Source organism: Meleagris gallopavo, chromosome 1, assembly GCF_905368555.1.
Source record: "Meleagris gallopavo chromosome 1, MGAL_WU_HG_1.1, whole genome shotgun sequence".
Lineage (NCBI taxonomy): Eukaryota > Metazoa > Chordata > Aves > Galliformes > Phasianidae > Meleagris > Meleagris gallopavo.
The window spans coordinates 116212634-116233939 of record NC_139404.1 but is presented as its reverse complement, the minus strand read 5'-3'; the positions used below and the strand labels follow the sequence as shown (position 1 = coordinate 116233939).

Sequence of the window (21306 nt, the reverse complement as noted above, 5' to 3'; positions counted from 1 at the left end):
CACCCCAGCACCAACCCTGAGCGGCTGCCCACTCCTTCTACTAACAATTACCATTTCTCCGCTAAAACCACTATTCCGAACGCTGCGGATGGCCGGCAGCCGGCACTGTGTGACTGACCTACTTCGGCTCGCCCACCGACGCGCCCACACCGGCCCGCAGCGCGGGAGCTGCCCCGAGGACCGCGGCTCGGAGCCCTCAGCGGCCGCCCCCGGCCCCGCAAGGCTCTCCCGCGGAGGCCGGACCGACGAGGGGTGAAAGCGGGAGGCCCGGAGGCGGCTACACCTACCTCTGGGCGGCAGCGGTGCCGGGGCCGCGGCTCCTCCCGTCGAGCCGGCGGAAAGGGAGCCCGTGCGGAGCATAAAGCCGGAGGCGGCGGGTCGCGCCGGGGGCCGAGCAGAGGGCAGCGGCCGAGGCACAGCCGAGAGGAGGAGGAAACGGAGAAGGAAGGGGGGACCCTGGGCTTCCTCCTCCCCGCCGCCCGCGGTCGGGGGAGCCGCCCCCCGCCGCGCCGCCCGCGCACCGTCGCTCCCGGCCCGGCCCAGCCGGGCCCAGCCTCGCCCCCGGGGTCCCGCCCGCGCGGCCGCCCCCCGCCGCGTTACCTTCGGCGCTGCCCAGAGAGGCCGCGGGCGCCATGTTCCCCCGCCGCGGGCGCCTCGCGCCTCCCGTCACTTCCGCCGCCACCTGCGGGCCCGGGACGGCGGCCGGCGGCGGTAGGCAGCGCCCCGAGGGGCAGAGGCTGCGCCGCCTTTCCCCGGCCCGGCCCCGCGCGCCCACCCCCGCCCGGCGGCGTTCCCGTGCCAGCCTGGCACCGGCCGGGCCGCATCCGTCGGCCGCAGGGATCCCGGGCGGGCGATCCCCCGGAGAGGGAAAGGCTCTCACCGGAGACCGGGAGCGGCCGCCTCTGGGGATCGGGAATGCGGTTCCAAGGAGCGTCATCTGCTTGGCTCGTCCGCAGGCGGCTGTAGGGCTGCCCGCGTCGTTTCACCCTCCCGCTCGCAGCGGCCCCTTTCAGCGCCGGCACCGCAGCTCCCCCTCGCCTCGGGCGGCAGCGCGGCGGGAACGGACGTCGTACGGAAACCCGCTCCGAGCGGCAGCGGTCCCTCTCAGGAGCCGGCTGAACTCCCCCTCGCACCTGGCAGCGACAGGCGCTGCGGCTGACCCCGGCTGCCTCCCTGTCACACGCAGCCCTGCCAGCCGCTGTGGGAACCAGGTCACAGAGCCAGGCGGGTCAGGGCCGCCGGCTACAGTTGCTCAGCGCAGCCGTGAGCAACGAACCACACGCAGAGCGGGGCTCTGCCTTAGCCCAAGCTTCCCCTTCTTGCTTTCTGTAGTTTGCCGCTGGCTGGCAAAAGGTAAAGAGATAAGAGGTAAAACAACCCAACAACAACCTCCTCATGTGCTTAATCACAGAATGTCCTGACGCTATACAAAACTACTGTCCTTTGGGCTGTCCCTGCCTTCTTCAAACTATTCACAGCCTGCTATGTATCTCCCATGTCACTCACTGCTTTAAATAACAGGCTGTGCACCGCCATCCTCTCCCCGTTTATTGCTGTTCCCAACCCCTTTGCTGTCTATTTTCAGTTGCTCATTACCACCCCCACCCCATTCTTGATTTCTAAAACAACAGCACAACTCCTCTATGACTGCCACCTCCAATCTGAATGTCTATCCCACCTCTCACTGCTTCACACAATGAACCTGCTGTTGCATGCACAGCTTCACAAAAAACTACCCGCTGCTACTCCCACTCTGTTAACTGACCTCCCACAGCTCCCACACAGCCTGCTTACTCCACACCACAAACAAACTGCTCCCATTCACTGACTCCTCCATACTGGTGACCTGACCTCTCTCTGCTCAGCCAGATTCATACCATTCCCGTACTTAACTCATACAGTAAATTTGCCCCATTTTCTCAGTTGCTGTTTCAAAACCTGTTACTCGTGCAACCAAGATGATATAACCAACCATTGTCAAAGCAGCTACCGTTCCTGTCTAAGTCCCAAAGGAAAGACATGGAATCAAATGATCTTTCAAATGATCAAACGAGTAGGAAGGGCCCTTTAAAGGACATCTGGTCCAACTCCCCTGCAATGAACAGGGACATCTACAGCTACATCAGGTGCTCAGAGCCCCATCCAGCCTCACCTTCACTGTCCCCAGGGATGGGACATCCACCACCTCTCTGGGTTGGGCAATCTGTTTCAGTGCTTCACTACCCCTATCATAAAAAGCTTTTTTCTTATACCCAACCTAATCTCCCATTATAGTTTAAAACCATTTTCCCTTTTCCTATAACAACAGACCCTGCAAAAGAGTCTGTCCAAAATGCTCTCCTTTACACACTGGGTCTATCTTCTGCCATACCAAGCACACAGTGACGTCTCGTGATTTGGCAAAGAGAACCTAGAGAGAATCTATTTCTCATGTACAGAGTCAACACAACAAAACATCATACATCCCTCTGCACTCTTCAGACTTTTGACCTGTGTAGGTCAATAAGGGTAAAAAGACTGGCAGGGCTGTTTTGGCTTTACCTGACTGTCATTTTGCTGTTTGCAGTTTGTGGTAAGCTGAGGCGTAAGGTGATCTTCAGGTCTCTTCAGAACACTGCCACAGAAGTGGATTCAAACCTATCCAAAAAAAAAAGCACAAAAAAAAACCCAAATAAACAAAACATTCATCAGCTGTGACATACTTACTTCCAGCATTTAAGAGCACAAAAAAAGTGACTCCTCCATATTGGACAATTTACCTGTACTGAAAAACTCAATAATGATTCAATCTCCTAACTAAAACTACAGTGCTGTGAAACTTAGGCCCTAGACAGTAACCAGTCTTTAGCCTTGCATTTTTCTTCGTGCTATAAATATTATCCAGTACAGTAAATCAAAATAATAAGACAGAATATCTAAAGTAGACAATTTTATTGTTCAAATAGAAATAATAGTGTATTTCTTCAGATTTCTGACAGAATTCTTGGGAAGAAGTAAATCATTTCTACAGGCTGCTGCAAGCGTAACAACTGTTTCTATAACCCTATACTGCACTGCATTATTGCATAATTACAGCAGCTAAGTACCTATAGAATCCAGTATTTTCAGCTCATTTTCATCAGTGATCATATATGCCTCATGCTGAGGCAACCACATTCAAGTATTGCATCATATTCTCCATGCTTGCTTTGTATGTCTTGGTCGTAAGCATATATGGTTTTCTCAGAAGCAAAGTATTTTATATAAAAATTGTATAACATCACGTAGTCCAACAGAAGATTAGAAATGAAAATTTATTTTCAAGACCAACGTGCAAAATTATTTGGTAGGAAGACAAAATATATTTTGTTTTTAGCAACATCATTACTGTATTGTTTCTTACCACATTCTTGTATTCTTTCCTTCAAAACAAGAATGCTGGCAATGCATTTGCTATTGTATATCAGGAAATACTATCATGAAAGAATGGAAATGGCATTTGTGGAAGTGGGAAGTGACATATCTTGTTAAACCAGGCATACTGGTTTGGCACACATTTCCATCATCGCGTTCCAATCGTATTGCTGGGTGCTTGGGAATTATTGCCTTGACATAAGTCAGTCAGGCAAAATCTGGGAAGCTCTACACTTTCTAGTGGGCAGAAACACTGCTGATGAATATGAATGTACGTGACACAGATGGTTACTTGTATTGAAAGCAGTTGTTCTGATCATAGAGGAAATTTTGTTAGCAACAATGTCTTCTAGGTCTGTGAGGTGTTTCCACATAGGAGAAACCAGTTCAGTTCCCCATAAGGGAGGATTGTAAATTTGGCCCTTGGTCTCTAAACTGGCTGTCATTAGTGGATCAGGGATTTTACTTGATTTTTAAGGAATGTAAAGCTCACCTGACTCTTAAAACAACAGGTGCTAGCTGTCTGGAATCAAAGACTGAAACTGCTTGTATCTTCGGGCCTTATACAGCACTCAGCCTACAGAGGACACACTAACATGCTAACTCAAATTAACTTTCCACGATCTACATGGCCAACCATACCTACGTTTGTCAATGGACAACTGTTAAATTTGTGCCATAAGTGGTTCCATTACAGTCAATACATAGTTAGAACTAACACTTTGGAGCAAGTAGGTCATGGAATGTTATTAGCACCACTAATATTTTAAATGGCCGCTTCTCCTCAAATACCATTATTTCCATTTTAGGTACCAGACAAAACTGCTGGCAAGTCATATCAATTACAGATACATTCATTTCAGGGAAGAAAAAAAAAAACCAACCCTACAAATTAGTTGCTTTGTGTTGTTGTGGCTTTTTTTGTTATCTTTTCCTTTAGAAAAGCTCTTTGTGCAGATACAGCGCAAGTGTTACAATCCACTGAAACATCCCTCTGTGCCATTTTCTGAATCTGCTTATGGTAATTTCAAAGCCTGCAGTGGATCTCTAAGGATGCTGCTGAGTTCAAGGTAAGATTCACGAAGGGAAAGGCCGATGGCCAACAGAGATAGCTAACATACGTACAGTGGCCTTTACCGTTAGTGCCAATAAGCTGATGGCCTCCAGACCAGAGATGCTCACTTCCACTACATACAGTCGCACACCGCTTTAACTTCACCCCCATCTCCTTTCTGCACCACATCCCTCAAACACCCCCAACACACCTACGTTTCCATGCTGTTAGATACGCATCGACAAGCGCCGACGTCCTCACAGCCACAGGCCGAAGCCTCCTGGCTTGGGGCGTCTCCCAACCAGGCCGTGCCTCATGCCGATCCTCCCACCGCAGTTACTCCGACACTTTACAGGCAGCGGCGGCAGGCGGCGACCCCGCGCCCGGCCAGCCTGCCGTTCTGAGAGATAGCCCCCCCGTCTCGCAGGCACACGCGGAGGCACCGATGCCCCCGGCAGCCGTTACCGAGAGCCTCATACAAACCACCCGCACCGACCCGCCACCGTTACCCGGCGGCGGGCGCAAGGCGCACGCGCGCTGCCGTCGCGCACGCCCGCGCTCCCGCACGCCCGCGCTCCCGCAAGCCCACGCCGCGCCCGCGCATGCGCACGGCCTCGCTTCCCCGGCGGGTCCGGTTGCATCACCCGGCGCGAGGGTGCCGGGGGCCTTCTTGGGGCTGCCCGCCGCCGCGCCTGAGCCGCTCTCGCCTCGCTGCGGGGCCGAAGGTGGCTCCGCGTCGCCCAGCGCGGAGCGTCCCTGAGCTTGGGAGGGCCTCGTCGGGCGGCGAGTGCCGGGCGTGGCGAAGGCGGCGCCGAGGGGAGAGAGGGGTCAGGCGGCCGCGCGGCCGGCCCCGCTTCCTCTTGCGGCCAAGATGGCGGGGGACGAGGCGGGAGTGACGCTGGGGCAGCCGCACCTCTCCCGGCAGGACCTCGCTACCTTGGTGCGGCGCGTGCGGGGGGCGTCCGCCCGGCGCCGGGGGTTCGCTGCGGGCTGGGGGGCGTCGTGCGGTGGGCGGAGCGCTCCGCGCCTCGCCGCGGGGCGCCGACGCCGCGAGGGCCGGGAGCCGAGCGGGCGCCGGTGCGGCGGGACGGGGGTGGCCGCGGCCGGGCGGCGCGGCGGGGAGCCTGTGGGGGCCGGGTGGGTGCGGGCTGAAGGGGAGCTGTGAGAGCTGGGCGGAGCGCGGCGGTCTTCCGCGTGGCTGGCCGGCCCGAGGGCTCCCGCTGTGGTAAATAGGGCGCTGCGTCTTCGGAGCGGGCCGGCGGTGTGGGCTGCTCGGCGTGCCCGAGTCGGGCGGGTGTGCTGTGCAGAGCTGTCGGGAGGCGGCTGTTCTTAGCATCGCAGAATGGTTTGAATTTCCAATTCAACCCTTAAAGGCCATCGAGTCCGTGTGCCCAGCAAGGGGCAGGGACACCTACGGCTACATCAGAGTGCTCAGAGCCTCGTCCGGCCTGATAGAGCCCGGTGCAGCATGGCAAACCACAGAACGTTTTGAACAACTCTACAACGTTTCGTGTTTTTTGTTTTATATTTTCTTGTCACTAGCAATGCTTCATATTCTTTGAGTTTGAATAGGAGAACTCTTGTTGTGTCCTAGCAAGTTTGTTAGTGAAACACATCAGTAACTTCAGAAAGCTTCTTGACTTCTTTTCCTTTTTCATTGAGTATTTTGCCAGCTGGAAAGAGCACAGCTATTCCTAATTTTCTGATCAACAGGAATTACCATTCATCCCCATTCTGTACTTTGTTCAGTGGGCCCTTGAAAGCCTTCAGCTCGCTGTAGCCTGTTGCTGAGCTTAACCTTTTGCCAGCCTTGAAGAAAAATGGCACATGTGCTGATTCTGTACTCCGGGAACAAGTCTCTCGGTGACAGGGTTTGCATCATTCACGGTGCTGTCATCCTGCTGCACGGTGCCCCCTGCAGGTTGTGGGCCTACTGCCGGCCTCAGTGAGCCCAGGTGATAAGTTAGTTGTCAAGTAAGATGTACAAAAAATGTAATTGTGGCAGGTAGAAGGAAATTGTTTTGAACCTGAACTTATTACTCATTTAATACTTGAGATATAAGTAAGATTACATTTTTACACAGTTATGGTCAATTTTAATTATATACAGAACCTGCTTTTGTCGCAGTGTAAATATCCTGTGATTTCACCAAGCTTTATATCCTGTTCTGCAGCAAAGACACTTCATGAATCTTTGCCTTGAACTCAGCAGCATCCATAGATTCACTGCAGGCTTTGAAATTACCATAAGCAGATTCAGAAAATGGCACAGAGGGATGTTTCAGTGGATTGTAACACTTGCACTGTATCTGCACAAAGAGCTTTTCTAAAGGAAAAGATAACAACAAAAAAAAAGCAGAACACAAAGCAACTAATTTGTAGGGTTGTGGGTTTTTTTTGTTTGTTTGTTTTTTGTTTTTTTTTTTCCCTGAATGAATGTATCTGTAAGTGATATGACTTGCCAGCAGTTTTGTCTGGTACCTAAAATGGAAATAATGGTATTTGAGGAGAAGCGGCCATTTAAAATATTAATGGTGCTAATAACATTCCATGACCTACTTGCTCCAAAGTGTTAGTTCTAACTACGTATTGACTGTAATGGAACCACTTATGGCACAAATTTAACAGTTGTCCATTGACAAACGTAGGTATGGTTGGCCGTGTAGATCGTGGAAAGTTAATTTCAATTGACATGTTATAAACAATTTAATTTTGGGCATGGATGGGGTGTATTTTTTTGTTTGAAAGTTTCCTTTTTTTTGTATTGCTTGCTTCCTTTCTTTATTGCTTTACAACCTAATCTGATTGTAGGCTTGTTCCCTTTTTACCATTTCACATACTTAAGTAAACTGGAATGCATAACTCGAGTTACTTTAAGGAGTTTGGTTGGGTTTTGAGAAAATACGTATAGTACTCTAAGCATTTAGATACCAAATGAATAAATTGTAAAATCTCCTTCACATAGGATGTTACCAAGCTGACGCCTCTTTCACCTGAAGTCATCAGCAGACAAGCCACAATTAATATAGGTAAAAGAAAAAAAATCTGAAGAATGAATGGGGGACACGTTCATGTGGTGCTTCCTGGTGCTCGTCTGTTAATCTATGGTACCTATGTGGAAAAATAAATTAAGAAATTTGTACCTATATACATGATATAGATGAGGTATTTTTATTACAATTTCTGTCAGGATGCAGGAAGAGACTTGTTAGACTCTTCTAACTTGAAAAGCACTACAGTTTTACTTCAGGAGCACTACTTTGAATGAAGTGGGGAGTAGTTGCTAAGGGAACATCTTTTTAATATTAAAATTAAGAATTGAAATGATTTTCACAGGAGTGCAGATCGTAAAAGTGTCTGTTGAGAGCTCATTTTAGGCTGGTTTAGTTTAATTTTGTTTAGACAAAGTAACCGAGGAATCCATATGTATTCTGATGGCAGCACTGGGCTTGCTGGCTCCAGAGTGTTTGGGTAATTGTGTTGGTGGTCTCTGTATACATTGAACAGCGGTTAATTGACAAACATTTGCCTTTAAAACATAGGTACCATTGGCCACGTAGCCCACGGAAAGTCGACAGTAGTCAAAGCCATATCTGGTGTTCATACTGTCAGGTTTAAAAATGAACTGGAAAGAAATATCACGATCAAGCTGGGCTATGCCAACGCAAAGGTAAGTCACTGATAGAAATCAAGCAAGTATGTCTCTAAGATATTACAAGGTGGACATAAGCTTATCAGTAACTATTAATGAATGAAACTTTAAAAAAAAAAAATGCTTACAGATTTACAAGTTGGATGACCCAAGCTGTTCCCGACCAGAATGTTACCGATCCTGTGGAAGTAGTACCCCAGATGAATTCCCTACAGATATTCCTGGCACCAAAGGGAATTTCAAACTAGTCAGGTAAATGCTGTAAAATTAGTGGTGTAAATTATATTTAATTTAGTTATACTTCCTTTACGTAATTAAAAATAGTCAGGGTTGAGCTGCAAGCTGAATAATAACAGCAGACCACATGCTCTTTGGCTCTGTAGATTGGATGCCCCAGATGTGAGGCATCATTTAACCTTTGTTGTTTTTATTAGTTGTGGTGCACGATCTGGGGTAAAGCACAACTCTGTTTTCTGTCAATGAGTGCTTTGCTCTGAAGTGAAACAATATTTTTTCCTGCTCTGAAGATAAGTACATGTTAAAGCCACTAGAATAAAAACTAATGTGGGCCTCACATACCCATTCTTTTAAATTCCTTTTTTAAGTGTGACCTTTTTCTTACTGGAGGCAGAAAAGTTTTCTGAGTTTCAAAAAAGAACGTTAAATAAAGCCTGATTCTTAATGTGAGATCAGTCTTGGTGCTGGAGCATAGGTGTCCTTTATTAATTTCATAATCATAGCGTGGTCATTATACAAGTCTAGTAATCTAGGTAGTTGTTGTGTGAGTCTTTGCAGTGATTGAATGAGACTAGTCACAAAGGCTGTTGTATGACAGGATTCTTAGTTCAAGCTTCTGTATGAAATACATGCGCTGCTCTAAGTGTGTATTTCCTTCTTTTAATCAGATCTCTGGTTGAGCACTTGTAACAGTAACTCCTGATGGTGTGTGATTGTTATGCAGCCGTTGTTAGGGTAGTGCTTAAAAGCATTAGGTTCTGTATCTTGCTGCTTATTTACTTACAGTAGTTTTTAACTTCTGTTCAGAAAGCAGCAAATTAGTTCCTTGCTCTTTGATGGCATGTTACGTGGTTTCTTCATGAAGCGAATTGGCAGCAGAAAGCAGTGCATTGACTGTGATGGTCTTGCACAACAAAAGCATAAGGTTGGAGCTCATGGCTGTAGTGTTGTTTCTGTGTGTAAATCTTTGAAGTGAAGGGCAGTTTTAATCATATAATTAAAGGCTTATAATTTCTGAAAATTTCAGAGTAGGAGACAACTTAAGAGAGATGAGAAATGGGATATAATATGCTGTACCCTGTGAGTTTTGTTGTTGTTCTGGTGCATTTGAGTCTAGTCTAATGTACACATACATTTGTGAAATACTGCAGCAATGCCTAGCGTGAATATAAGGTATTGAATCATAGAACTCAAAACATTGAACTCAGAATTATTGCTCAGTAGCCTTCCAGTAGTCTGCTTTTCTACAAATGTACTTCTAACGTGTTACTTCTCAGCGACTGGTTCCGTGTTCCTGTTTATTTGCTTTTTTAATTTATCTTAAGGACTCTTTCAACTGGTGTGTCTGCTTAGGTATTCACATTGACAGAACTTGTTGGTAATTGGCTCTTTGTCTTTCTCACTGTTGTCTACAACAGGCATGTCTCTTTTGTGGATTGTCCTGGCCACGACATTTTGATGGCTACTATGCTGAACGGCGCAGCGGTAATGGATGCAGCTTTACTGCTGATAGGTAATGATTGCTACACAAAAGCAGCGCTTTGCTTTATTTTAAATACCGTAGGCCAACTTCATGCAGGTTTTGAAGTCAAGTGGGATGAGGTGAGTTATTAAATGAATGCTTTTGAGATGTGTTTATAAAATCACTTACTTAAGCTTCTTAATGAAAATATAACTTAGCTAGCTGTTGTGGTTTTTTAAACATAGCTGTACTCAGTAGCCTGGTAGCCATCAGCTGGCCAAGTCCCAACTCTACAGTGCTTTAACACTATAAAATGTAGTCAGTGCATTTCCATGAAATGTTATTTTTGACTTTTCTCTGAAGTTCTCTTTAAATGTTCAGCCTCACCCATGCAAAGGAGTCCACACGCATCAATAGTAAGGGTACATCCAGATGGATGTGGGCAAAATCAAGGTACAGGAGACAGAGCTCGGCTGAGGAAATTATTCTGTTTTGAAAGGGGTAGGGTGTGAATAAAACTTATTTTTGTCTGTGGAACACTGTAGTGTCTACGATGATAGTCAGGTCTGTGTTCCATGCTGTTTGTTTTCTTTTGTTTTATGAAGACACAGCAGAAATTAGATTTCTTAACTGTATGAGTTTTGTCTACCTTTATAGTTTTTTATATTACAATCGCTTTTCTTCTTTCAGCTGGTAATGAGTCATGTCCTCAACCCCAGACCTCAGAACATCTAGCTGCTATAGAAATCATGAAACTGAAACACATTTTGATTCTGCAGAATAAGATTGATTTAGTGAAGGAGAGCCAGGCTAAAGAACAATACGAGCAGATTCTTGCATTTGTGCAAGGTAAGCTTTCACCAGCAAAAGTCTGGTCAGTGTAGAAATTCTTCGCTGTTGGAGCACAGTATTTTTCTATAAATTTATGAACCAAGTCTCATACTTGGACTACACTGGTGTATGTATTTGTGGAAATATGTAAGAGGAACAACCATCAGAGTTGTTTCTCTTCCATATTTCAGACTGCTTAGATACAATAACATTATGGCTGTAGCTCAAAGCACTTGATGTAAAACTAGTAGCAATAGCGAATGTCTTGCAGCTTTCATTGCATTTGTGGTTTCTTCTTGGTAGTGCCATCAGTTTCTCTGCGAGGAACTGTACGGTAATCTTACTGCAGTGCAGGAGAGAGTGAAGCAGTATTCATAGGGGTATCTTGTGGTTATAAATGTGTCATTTTTCATCTGTTCATGAAAGATTGGCCTTGCCTCTTTTTAAGTCCAATTCAAGCACTGTCCGTAATTTCTATTCAATTTTATTCTAATGCTTTGAGGTTTCATCTTTCCCAGAGGCTTCTGCCATTTTCCCTGCTTGTCTGGTTTAACTGGGATATGTTAAAAACTGCAGAGCTAGGTTGTCACCATAAGAGGTAGCTAATGGGTCTCTCCTTTGTTCACAATTGTTGCCCTGCATAAACTGTTCTTAACAGCCACATCAGTGGCTTCGGATAGCAAGCCAAATTCCTTTGTGAGAACTGCAGATATTGTGGGAAATATAGATAGAATTAAAACGAATAATATTTTGCAAACCTTGTTAACTAAATTCTTCTTTCCATAGAATTAGTTTTTTTTTCTAAAATACTTATTTGCATTGCAGGATTTAGAAAGGGTTGATTGTTAAGTTGATAGGAATTTTAGTTCATCAAAATTGAGTCTGACTTTAAAATTAATTCTGATGTATGGAATGTTTAGATATCCAATCTCACTATGGAATTTCTCTTAAGGTTTTTTCTGATGACCAAAAAGCAGAATATTATCTGTCACAGTTTTCAAAGAGCAATTGTAAGACTCCACTGTAGCCAATTACCCAGTGGCAACACAAGGGCTGTTTCAGATTGCCATGAAAAATAGGCCTGGCTGGTTTGAGCTGAAATATTAAAGAAAGGGCAGATGTTGTAATACTTACTGCTTTAGGAAATACATGTGAAGTGCACCTCAAACTTCGTTAGTGCTTTTAACACAGTTACTATGAGAGTGGTGAGGTGCTGGAACAGGCTGCCCAGAGAGGTTGTGGATACCCCGTCCCTGGAGGTGTTCAAGGCCAGGTTGGATGGGGCCCTGGGCAGCCTGGTCTAGTATTAAATGGGGAGGTTGGTGGCCCTGCATGTGGCAGGGGGGTTGGAGATTCATGATCCTTGAGGTCCCTTCCAACCTGGGCCGTTCTGTGATTCTGTGAACAGTTACAGAACTCTTGATCATGTTTCTACAAATACTGTATTAAGGCTTGATGTCAAATTTCTTTCAGGTACAGTTGCAGAAGGAGCTCCAATAATTCCAATCTCAGCACAGTTGAAATACAACATTGAGGTAGTCTGCGAGTATATAGTGAAAAAAATTCCAGTCCCTTTGCGAGACTTTACATCTGAACCAAGGCTTATTGGTATGTAGATGCTTGTGTTTGAGCTTTTGTGGCTGCTGTTATGCCCTTAGAATACCATGTGGCAGGATTCTCAAGAAGAGGTGGGTTTGAAAAGAGTGTACAAGTGTTCTCCTCCTTTTAAAGTATTTTCTGGAAGCTGTGTTGTTTGTTCGTAGTTAAACTACTACGCTTAAAATCTATCTGAGGTAACTGCTGGCTTGATATTATGTGTAAAACAACAACAATAAAATGTAATAATGATGAGAAGGTTGTTGATTAAAACTTTAATTGCTAGAAATTCCATTTAACAAAGTACTGACAAACTGTTGTATGTGAGAATTATTTATATGAAAGTCCTAGAGACAGGGTAGCCTGGTCAGATTTTCTATATTAAGGAGTATCAGTTCTTGTCCAGTATGCTGAGAAATCCAGTTCTGCTACAGTGGATCTGTGTTTTCTGTTTTTCCCAGCAATCCCACAAAAAATAGAAGACCTCTAAAAAGAAGTTTATAATTCATATGACTGCAGAATGTTAAACCAAGGTTACAAAAATGTTGACATTGTGAATATTGAATCTTTTCTCAGAATAACTGATCATTCCTTTCTTTTTCAGCTATTGATATTTATTCTTTGCTGTGAATAAATATCATTTAAAATGATGTTTATGTGGATGAGTAGCTTTAATGAATTTGAGAACAAAATCAGCTACATAAAATATTCCTATTTTATTCAGACTGAATTATGTTTTTGTAAATGATTACATACCTTCAAGATAATAGGGAAATAATCAAAGTTGTTAAAGAAAAGCACAAGTTCTTTGAAAACAGGATCTTAACTCTAAACTTGATTGTATTCTTTCTAGTTATTAGGTCTTTTGATGTTAACAAGCCTGGCTGTGAAGTTGATGACCTTAAAGGGGGTGTAGCTGGTGGCAGTATTCTAAAAGGTGTCTTAAAGGTAATCTTTTCTCTCTCTTCCTTGGAAATTTGTAGTGATGATAATGTGTAGGGTTTTTTTGTTGTTGCTTTTCTTCTTGCATGCTTAGTAAAAAATCTATGAAATTGAATTATATCTATAATATCTATATAGCTGTCTTTTCTGTATGTGCCATGCCTCATTGATACTTCCCTGGTTTTTACAGGAACAAGAAACACTTATTCTGCACTTAGGCATATGGATAGATAGATATCTATATAGATATATATCTGCTACTTTAGTCTTAGCTTTTTCTACTAATGGTACCATCTTCATTGTTTACAAACGTTGAGGGAACTGTGTTGTTGGGGTTTTTTGTTGTTTTTTTTTTTTTGTCCCACCACTCCTACTTTCTGAATTACTCTAAGGAGAAAGGGGGAAGCCTTCAAAGGTACCTCTGAGATGTGAGTGGGTTCTTAGAGATCCCACTTCCCCACTTAAGTAGTCTGTGTATGTATACATATGTATATATATTTTTTTCTCATGGGACATTGTCAGTATATGGGAACTTCAAAAGTTATTCTGTTAGGCTGAAAAACAAACCATCTTTGAACATTCATTCAACGTACATATTCTTTGTCTTTTAGTTTATTGGTGATCAGTTACATGAATCGAATTAACTCCATTTTTCTCAGTGCTTTAACATTTCTAAATGAAATATTTAAAAATAAATGCAAACCCTACAACGTTGGAGTTACAACTAATAAAGATCCTTTGCAAAAGCAGTTATTTAGAATGTATTGGAGAGAGAAAAGTATTTGTTTCATTGGATGTAAGATGCAGAGGTTTAGCTCTTGTTGGGTGTATATTAAGTAGTGCAGAAGATGTACTCTGCCCCTGTACTCAGCTCTGGTGAGGCCGCACCTGGAGTACTGTGTCCAGTTCTGGGACCCTCTCTGCAAGAAAGACATTGAGGCCCTGGAGTAGGTACATAGAAGGGCGACAAAGCTGGTGAGGGGTCTGGAGCACAGGCCTTATGAGGAGCAGCTGAAGGAGCTGGGATTGTTCAGTCTGGAGAAGAGGAGGCTCAGGGGAGACCTTTTTGCTCTCTATCCCTACCTGAAGGGAGGTCATAGTGAGCTGGGGGTTGGCCTCTTTTCTCGTGTAACTGGTGATAGGACTAGAGGGAATGGCTTCAAGTTGTGCCAGGGGAGATTCAGGCTGGACGTTAGGAAATACTACTTCTCTGAAAGAGTGGTCAGGCACTGGAATGGGCTGCCCAGGGAGGTGGTGGAGTCACCGACTCTGGAGGTGTTCAAGGAATGTTTGGATGTTGTGTTGAGGGACGTGGTTTAGTGAGGGCTGTTGGTGATAGGTGGATGGTTGGACTGGGTGATCTTGTGGGTCTTTTCCAACATTCGTGTTTCTGTGATTCTGTGAAGATCAGCAGTAGCCCAGAGCCAAGGGTTTGTATCAATCCTGCAGTCTTGGAATAAGCATGTCTTGCCTGTGACTAGAAAATTAGCTTTTTGTTCCCGTGAAACAAATTGTTAACCACTTTCTCACTTTTGTAATTAGGTTGGTCAAGAAATTGAGGTCCGACCAGGTATTGTGTCCAAGGACAGTGAAGGAAAACTCATGTGCAAACCAATTTTTTCCAAAATTGTGTCACTCTTTGCTGAACACAATGATTTACAATACGCTGCTCCAGGAGGACTTATAGGTAAGGATATTCTTTCATTGAAGAGATTTATTACCTAATGCTTATTGGAAACACTTGTTTATTACACTAAAATCATTGCTAAGTGAAACCAAAAAGGCTATGAGCAATTTACTGTGTATTTAGAAAGAGACAGATAAATGACATGTATGGAAACGCAGTATTTACGAAATAATTTGTCTGAATGTCAGTAGCCAACTCAGTTCAACTTGAATTGTTAATTGTATCACCTTTAACAGTAGAATATTTCTTCATCTGTTTAGACAAAGATCAGAGTCTTGCTGACATTCTGAAAGTGCTGCCCAGGTAATAGGGAATTCCCAATACGTTCTCATATATTGTTTTTAGATCTTGTAAAGTATTTGAAGATGTAAATGTGACAGCTTCTTTTCAGTTACTCCTTGTGACATTCCTTGTTGTGTTGTAGGTGTCGGAACTAAGATTGACCCAACATTGTGCCGGGCTGACCGAATGGTAGGGCAAGTTCTTGGTGCAGTTGGAGCGTTGCCTGAAATATTTACAGAGCTAGAAATTTCCTATTTCTTGCTGAGACGACTGCTAGGTGTGCGCACTGAAGGAGACAAGAAAGCTGCAAAGGTCTGTACTGTTCTTTGTTTTTGTTTTTTAATAAATTGAAGAGTACTGCAGGCTTTTCTCTGATTTCTGGTAAGACAACTTGTGCAAAGTTGTATTAATATGTACATTTTTGAATCGTATAGTAATTCTGTTTCCCTCTTTGTACCTGGCTATCATAAATCTGTTGTCTCTTTAATGTTGTAGAATAAGTTTTCAGAGGAGTAGGAATTCCTATCAGAGTAGATTAAAATACCATTAAGTATTTACGTCTTCAATTCAGATGTTCTTCAAACCTCATTTGTAGCTGTTACCCTTTGCTGTCAGCCTATTAATGTGTGCAATAATCAGCATTATATACACACTGATCTACTTTCTGCTTGCGTGCTCTTTGTAGATTCTCTCTCTGAAGAACTTTTTAAAGCTAACTTTCTGAAACACTCAGTCAAAAAGAAACAGTGAGCTTAATACATAATGTGGTCTCACGTTCCATAATCCTTTTTACTCTAATCAAACTACAAGATCATTTTTAATATTAAAGTTCCTTTTTGAATTAATCTACAGACCACTTCATAACAGTAAATGAAATGCTTTAGCTGTTTATCTTCTTTGAGTTGTTTTGGGGTTGAGGTTTTTTTTTTTTTTTTTTGAGAAATCATTTTGATGTATGTAGGCAGATTATTTAAAGAAACTGTAAAACATTCCATTTCATAGCAATATCTAAGACAAGTGTTTTGCTTTCAATGCAGTATACGCAATGCTAGGTATGGATTGTAGAAAACGGCGTGACACCTTCTTGGAATTCTTCCATAATCTGTGCTACTGCATAGAGCATATTCATATGTTTGTCCTTCACAAGAGTTAAAAACAGACAATTTTTTATCCACGAATTCTCTTTTGCATCATTTGTGCATGGGTTATATATAGTTTTTTGCATTTATCAGCTATCTTGTTTTTGTGGCAGTTGAATCACAGATGATGTTCAGTACTGCCTGTGGTATTTTTCTTCATTTGAGTGATTGTGTTGCTAAATACTGTGGCTTAGTGTGAATAGGTTATTTCAAATACCACAGCTTACACTTAGAGTTTTGTGTGTGTGTTTTCAGGTGCAAAAATTATCAAAGAATGAAGTTTTAATGGTAAATATTGGATCCTTATCTACTGGAGGAAGAGTCAGCGCAGTAAAGGCTGATTTGGGGAAGATAGTGCTGACTAACCCAGTATGCACAGAAGTGGGAGAAAAAATTGCCCTGAGTCGAAGAGTTGAGAAGCACTGGCGGTAAGTTGGTGCTAAATTGGTAGAATACCTGGCTGTTACCATGTAAAAAATAAATCATATTAAAAACAAATAGGTAGATCTGATCATGCTCTAGAATAGGAATCTCTATTTAAAAGAATTCCTCTGAATTCTAACGCACTGACACTGTTAGTGTGGGGCTTCATCTTATACTTTTGTCCTGTTTTAAAAGAAGTGGTAGGTGATGAGATGCCTGTTACTTGACGGACAAGGAAACATCTGATATTTGTGGTTCTGTTGATAAAACGGCCATGCAGTAATTGAGCTAACAGTAGGCAGCCTTGGAGCAGCGGGTTGAAAATTCAAGTAATGTTAACACCAACGCCTGTCTTCATGCGTGCCACAGTCAGTGGAATTCAACCTGTGGAGCTGTATGGAACTTGCAGTGCAGCCTCTAAAGTAGTAGTAGGGAAGTGGAGAAGGAGCATACGAAGTTCTAGCATTTTATGTACCCTGAACAGAGGGAAAAGTATGAACTACTTTGATCTGTTTAAATGCCAAGTATAAAAATGGCTGCCTGCACTGAAATATATGGAGACTGAAAATGATGAGCAGGTTTAATTGATGATTCATTTTAGGCTTAGTGTCATACTTATAGATGATTATACATATGGTACCTTTTATGTATTCCATATATATCATAAGGATTTAACAGTATTTGGATTCCTTGACCCTACACAGCTCTTACAGTGTGAGAGACAGTATAAGGGAACAGAAGCATTCACCTGAGATGTTTTTGCTGTATGAAAAAGAACTAAAACTTAAATATCAACAGATGATTTTTCAGAACAAGAAAGCACGGGCAATTCAGTGCGTGCTGTCCTGGAGACAGCTGATAATTCAGAGAAGTGGTTATTCCCTGGGGAAAGGGAAGAAAAAAGATGGAAAAACATGACGTGTCTTAAGCAGGCTTAAAAACTCAAACCAATTAAAGTCAGTGAAAGCAAAATGAAGAGGAGAAACTACGTATATTGGAAACTGTTATTTGAAGCCATAGACTGCCAACCTATGCAAATTTTAATGTGAGTTTTGATCCAAAGCATCTGGCCTTTGTAGATTACTTTCCGCTCGTGAAACATAACCAAATTTTGCCAAAAGCTGACTTATTTCTCTATGGCTGGTATAATGAAAAGGAATATAACTGCTTTGAGGGAATGGAGTACTGAAAAATGAGAAAGCAAGAAAAGAAGAAATAAAATAGGAAATAAATATGTGAAGGCGTAGAAGTTAAGTAGCTAGCAAATGGCGAAGCAAACAACGTGCATTAGTGATTGGAAGGAACTGTGGTTTCAAACATGGAATAGCTACAAGCTATGAATTTGGCCTCAGAAAGTAGGAAGTGCTGCAATAATATAATTCAGTTCCTCTTTTCACTTATCTGTCAAAGTCCAGAGGGAGCCCCTACTGTTAGAAATTTAAATGGGAACACGTTTGTGGTCTCTGTGTATCTCCTTGCCAAAAATGAAAAATGTGTTAAAGGTAGTTCTGTGGACTGCCTGCTGACTGTGGAAATGAACACAAATTCTAAGTATATTCTTCTGAGGCAACAGCAGCCTATAAAAGGGATTTTGGTAGTACTGAACTTGAACTAAGGCTTGAGTTACAGTTAACTTGTGTTGGGTTGCAAGCTCATTAAGAGTTAAATTTGCAGTTTTAATGCAGTTGTATTTTTCCATGTTCATTTCTCTTTGTAAATAATGCAGCACTTACAGGTAGAAAGAGAGAAAGCTATAATTACAGTTAACTATTGCAACATAAATTATAGAATTTTCCATTTTTAAGTTCGCCATTCAAAGGTACGTTCTTGATTGATTACACATATGCCAATGTTCTGTGTCCCCCATCCTTCTTTATTCTGTTTCTACTAACCACTCTTAGATCTGGCTGGATGTTCTGTGAGGGAGGTGAGTGAGAAAATATCTGTAAGGCTTAAGTGTAATATAAGTAAGTTGATTTGTTCTGGATGTTTCTACCTGCTATCAAAAGTGATATAAGCTGGTTTTCTTTTTGCAGTTTAATTGGTTGGGGTCAGATCAGAAGAGGAGTGACAATCAAACCAACTGTTGATGACGACTGAAGAACAAAAAAAGAACGCTTCATTTGTAAAGATGAAGCGCCCGTTTCTATTTTGGAGGGAGTATATCTTCACAATGGAATTGGAAGCTGTGCAACCATTGTCTTTGAATTGTATGGCTGTCCTTGTACATTTTATTGAATTTTACCCTCTTACTAAAATACTAGTCACTATCACCATTAAAAGTGTAAAAGAATTGGCGTAGAAGTGGGTTTCATTTTCCACATTTTAGTAGAAATTAACTGTACATGTCTCACGGCATGTCTAATTTATGTTATTTTGTGTTTTGGACATATCTGTTTAATATCAGTCAAGCCAGCCCCAGTGTAACACACAAATGATAAATGTGGTATTGAAATAAAATATCTCTTATTTTCATCATGTAATGTTTTGAGTAACAAAAGACAATGGTGATTGTTCAACCAGTGCAGGAAGTAAAGGCAAGAAAGTCATTTGCTTGCCTTGAAGACCACTAACCTTTCTGCACAACATCTTGGCTTCTTCAGGTATTTCTGCTGTTTACAGGAAAAGCTTCCTTCCTAAGTTTGTATGTTTCTGACCCACGGGTTGTGACTGTGCTACGCTTTATAATTAAGATGGCAGCGTTGACTGACTTAAATTTGTCCCTTCCAGTGTTACAAGGAGCTTTAGATAAATCCCCCCAAGAAAAAGACACAAACTGGATCTGAATTGGCAGTGCTTTCTTTGAACTTCATTTAGAATGGATTTATGAAAAGAACATAGTTAATCTGAACCATAGCTGCTTGTCCTTATGGAACTTGATGTGGGTGACCTGGCAGAGTTTAAATTTATATTAAGCTCTTGAGCAAATTGTAGCTGTGATCTTGAACTACAAAATACTTTGGGAAATGATGTAAAGGGAATGATTCTGGAGGAAAAAATCAGAATGAGGAGAATAGTATATCAACCACATGTGCTTGGCTAGTCTGGATCTTGCTCCTTGGGAGAAAACAATGTAGTATTCTCACTATAGGATACTAACACTCATTTAGGTTTCATGTTCTCATTTGTACTAATATATTTAAATTTAGATATCTTATATACTGGGCTCTTTATCAAATCATGCTACTTTCCATATTTTTATACAAAGTACTGCCTTCATTTTCAAAATCTTATTTGAGTTATTCTGTTTAGTATCTTAAAGAGCATTCTAAGGGTAACTATTTTTCTTCATTCATCATGATGGACTTCAGTGAAGCAGACTGGTTTTGTTTTCAATTGCACGTTGTATTTCATATTGCCTTACTCCATCTATGTTCTTGTACTCAGTTTCTCTGTTTGTAAAGTACTTCTACCTCACATGGTGTTGAGACTAAATATATGAATATTTGTATAGTGCTTCTCACTTTTAAAAGAGAGTGTCAGATACAGTTCTTCCTGATTCTTCCATTACTTAACCAGCATAAAGCTTTGAATATGTATTTCAAATGCTTCATCTTCAATGCTCTGGAAGCTCATTTCTGTAACTCTTGAATTCCAACAACTTAGATAAACTTAAGTCTTAACTAATTTACAGGCATGGGGGCACAAAAGAAAAAGTAGGCCACCACAGAGAGCAGAGTTGATACTGCCACAAAGTTGAAATCTAAGAGTTCTTCCTGGGCGTACTGAATAACGCGTGGGTGTAACACTACGGAAATGCCAAAATGCTTCAAAAGTGGTTAAGCACCCATAGGTGTTTCTAGGCATCCAGATACTTTGGAGATTAGATCTTACCGTCTCAATGTGCAATTCAAAATAAGTGCTATAAGCTTTCCAAAAGCCCTAATATATTCCTTCATGTAGGTAACTAGTAAATACAAAGTGCTTGTCTCCTCCTACTGCTAGGACTAGCAGTCATATATATTTTCTTCCAGCTGAACAGCTGTGGGTCATTACTTAATTTGGGTCTAAAAATACTCTTTGGTACTATCTGCTGTAGTAGATACCAAATTTATTTATTAAGTAGGTACACAGTGTAAATGATATTAAGGAATGCTTAGGTTTGTGCATGTTGTGCTATGCAGAACAAGCATTGCCTTAGAGCAGACAGTTATTGAAGAGCTGTCTGGACCCCAGTCTGTTCCTGGCCCTTCTGAAGAGAAGGGATGTTAGGCATGTGTGTAAGTAACTTGTGGCTGTGATCTTTGCGACAAGCAGCATGCTATATATCCTCCAAGTAATACCCACCTAGTTGTGGCTTTGTTTTGTTTTTAGAAAAGGGGCAAGTTAGCGATAGGCAAAATCAAAATGCCTTTTTGTCTTTCCTCAGTACTTTGGCTGTTTCCACTGCTTAAGTTGTGTTCAGAATTACACTGAGCTGACGGAAGAGAGGAGGTACATCGAAGTATGGAGCATTCATGTTTCCTAGAATACATAGCTTGGCTGTACAGATGGAAGGGTTACACAGGAGAGCTTCCAAATACATGGTAGTGCTACTGGTAACAGCTATAAGCTGGCTTTGCCACTGTCACAGAAATACTGGGAAGAAGTCATTCTTTGGTGACATAG

General features: G+C 42.6%; 2 protein-coding genes across 14 annotated transcripts in view; one reads left to right on the top strand and one right to left on the bottom strand.

Moving 5' to 3' along the window:
• The window catches only part of KLHL15 (kelch like family member 15), a 29704-nt gene extending 24607 nt beyond the window's left edge, over positions 1 to 5097 (bottom strand). For 6 of the 13 annotated variants that reach the window (XR_014879960.1, XM_085210629.1, XM_085210613.1 and 3 more), the window contains exons 1-2: positions 4659 to 5097; positions 2542 to 2637 (exon numbers count right to left, since the gene is read on the bottom strand). The gene's annotated coding sequence lies outside the window, so the exon portion shown is untranslated. Of the gene's footprint in view, positions 1 to 287; positions 428 to 600; positions 736 to 880; positions 1019 to 2541; positions 2638 to 4658 lie in introns of those variants that run through there. The other 7 variants (XM_085210643.1, XM_085210651.1, XM_085210635.1 and 4 more) reach the window with 5 other exon arrangements.
• A 133-nt stretch (positions 5098 to 5230) lies between these two features.
• Positions 5231 to 18991, top strand: EIF2S3 (eukaryotic translation initiation factor 2 subunit gamma). The gene is made up of 12 exons (XM_085210703.1): positions 5231 to 5387; positions 7413 to 7476; positions 7990 to 8117; positions 8230 to 8351; positions 9755 to 9849; positions 10489 to 10647; positions 12103 to 12237; positions 13079 to 13173; positions 14710 to 14854; positions 15279 to 15448; positions 16531 to 16703; positions 18735 to 18991. The coding sequence occupies exons 1-12, from the start codon at positions 5319 to 5321 to the stop codon at positions 18796 to 18798; spliced, it is 1419 nt and encodes a 472-aa protein (XP_085066829.1). The 5' UTR covers positions 5231 to 5318; the 3' UTR covers positions 18799 to 18991.
• Positions 18992 to 21306: the final 2315 nt, after the last annotated feature.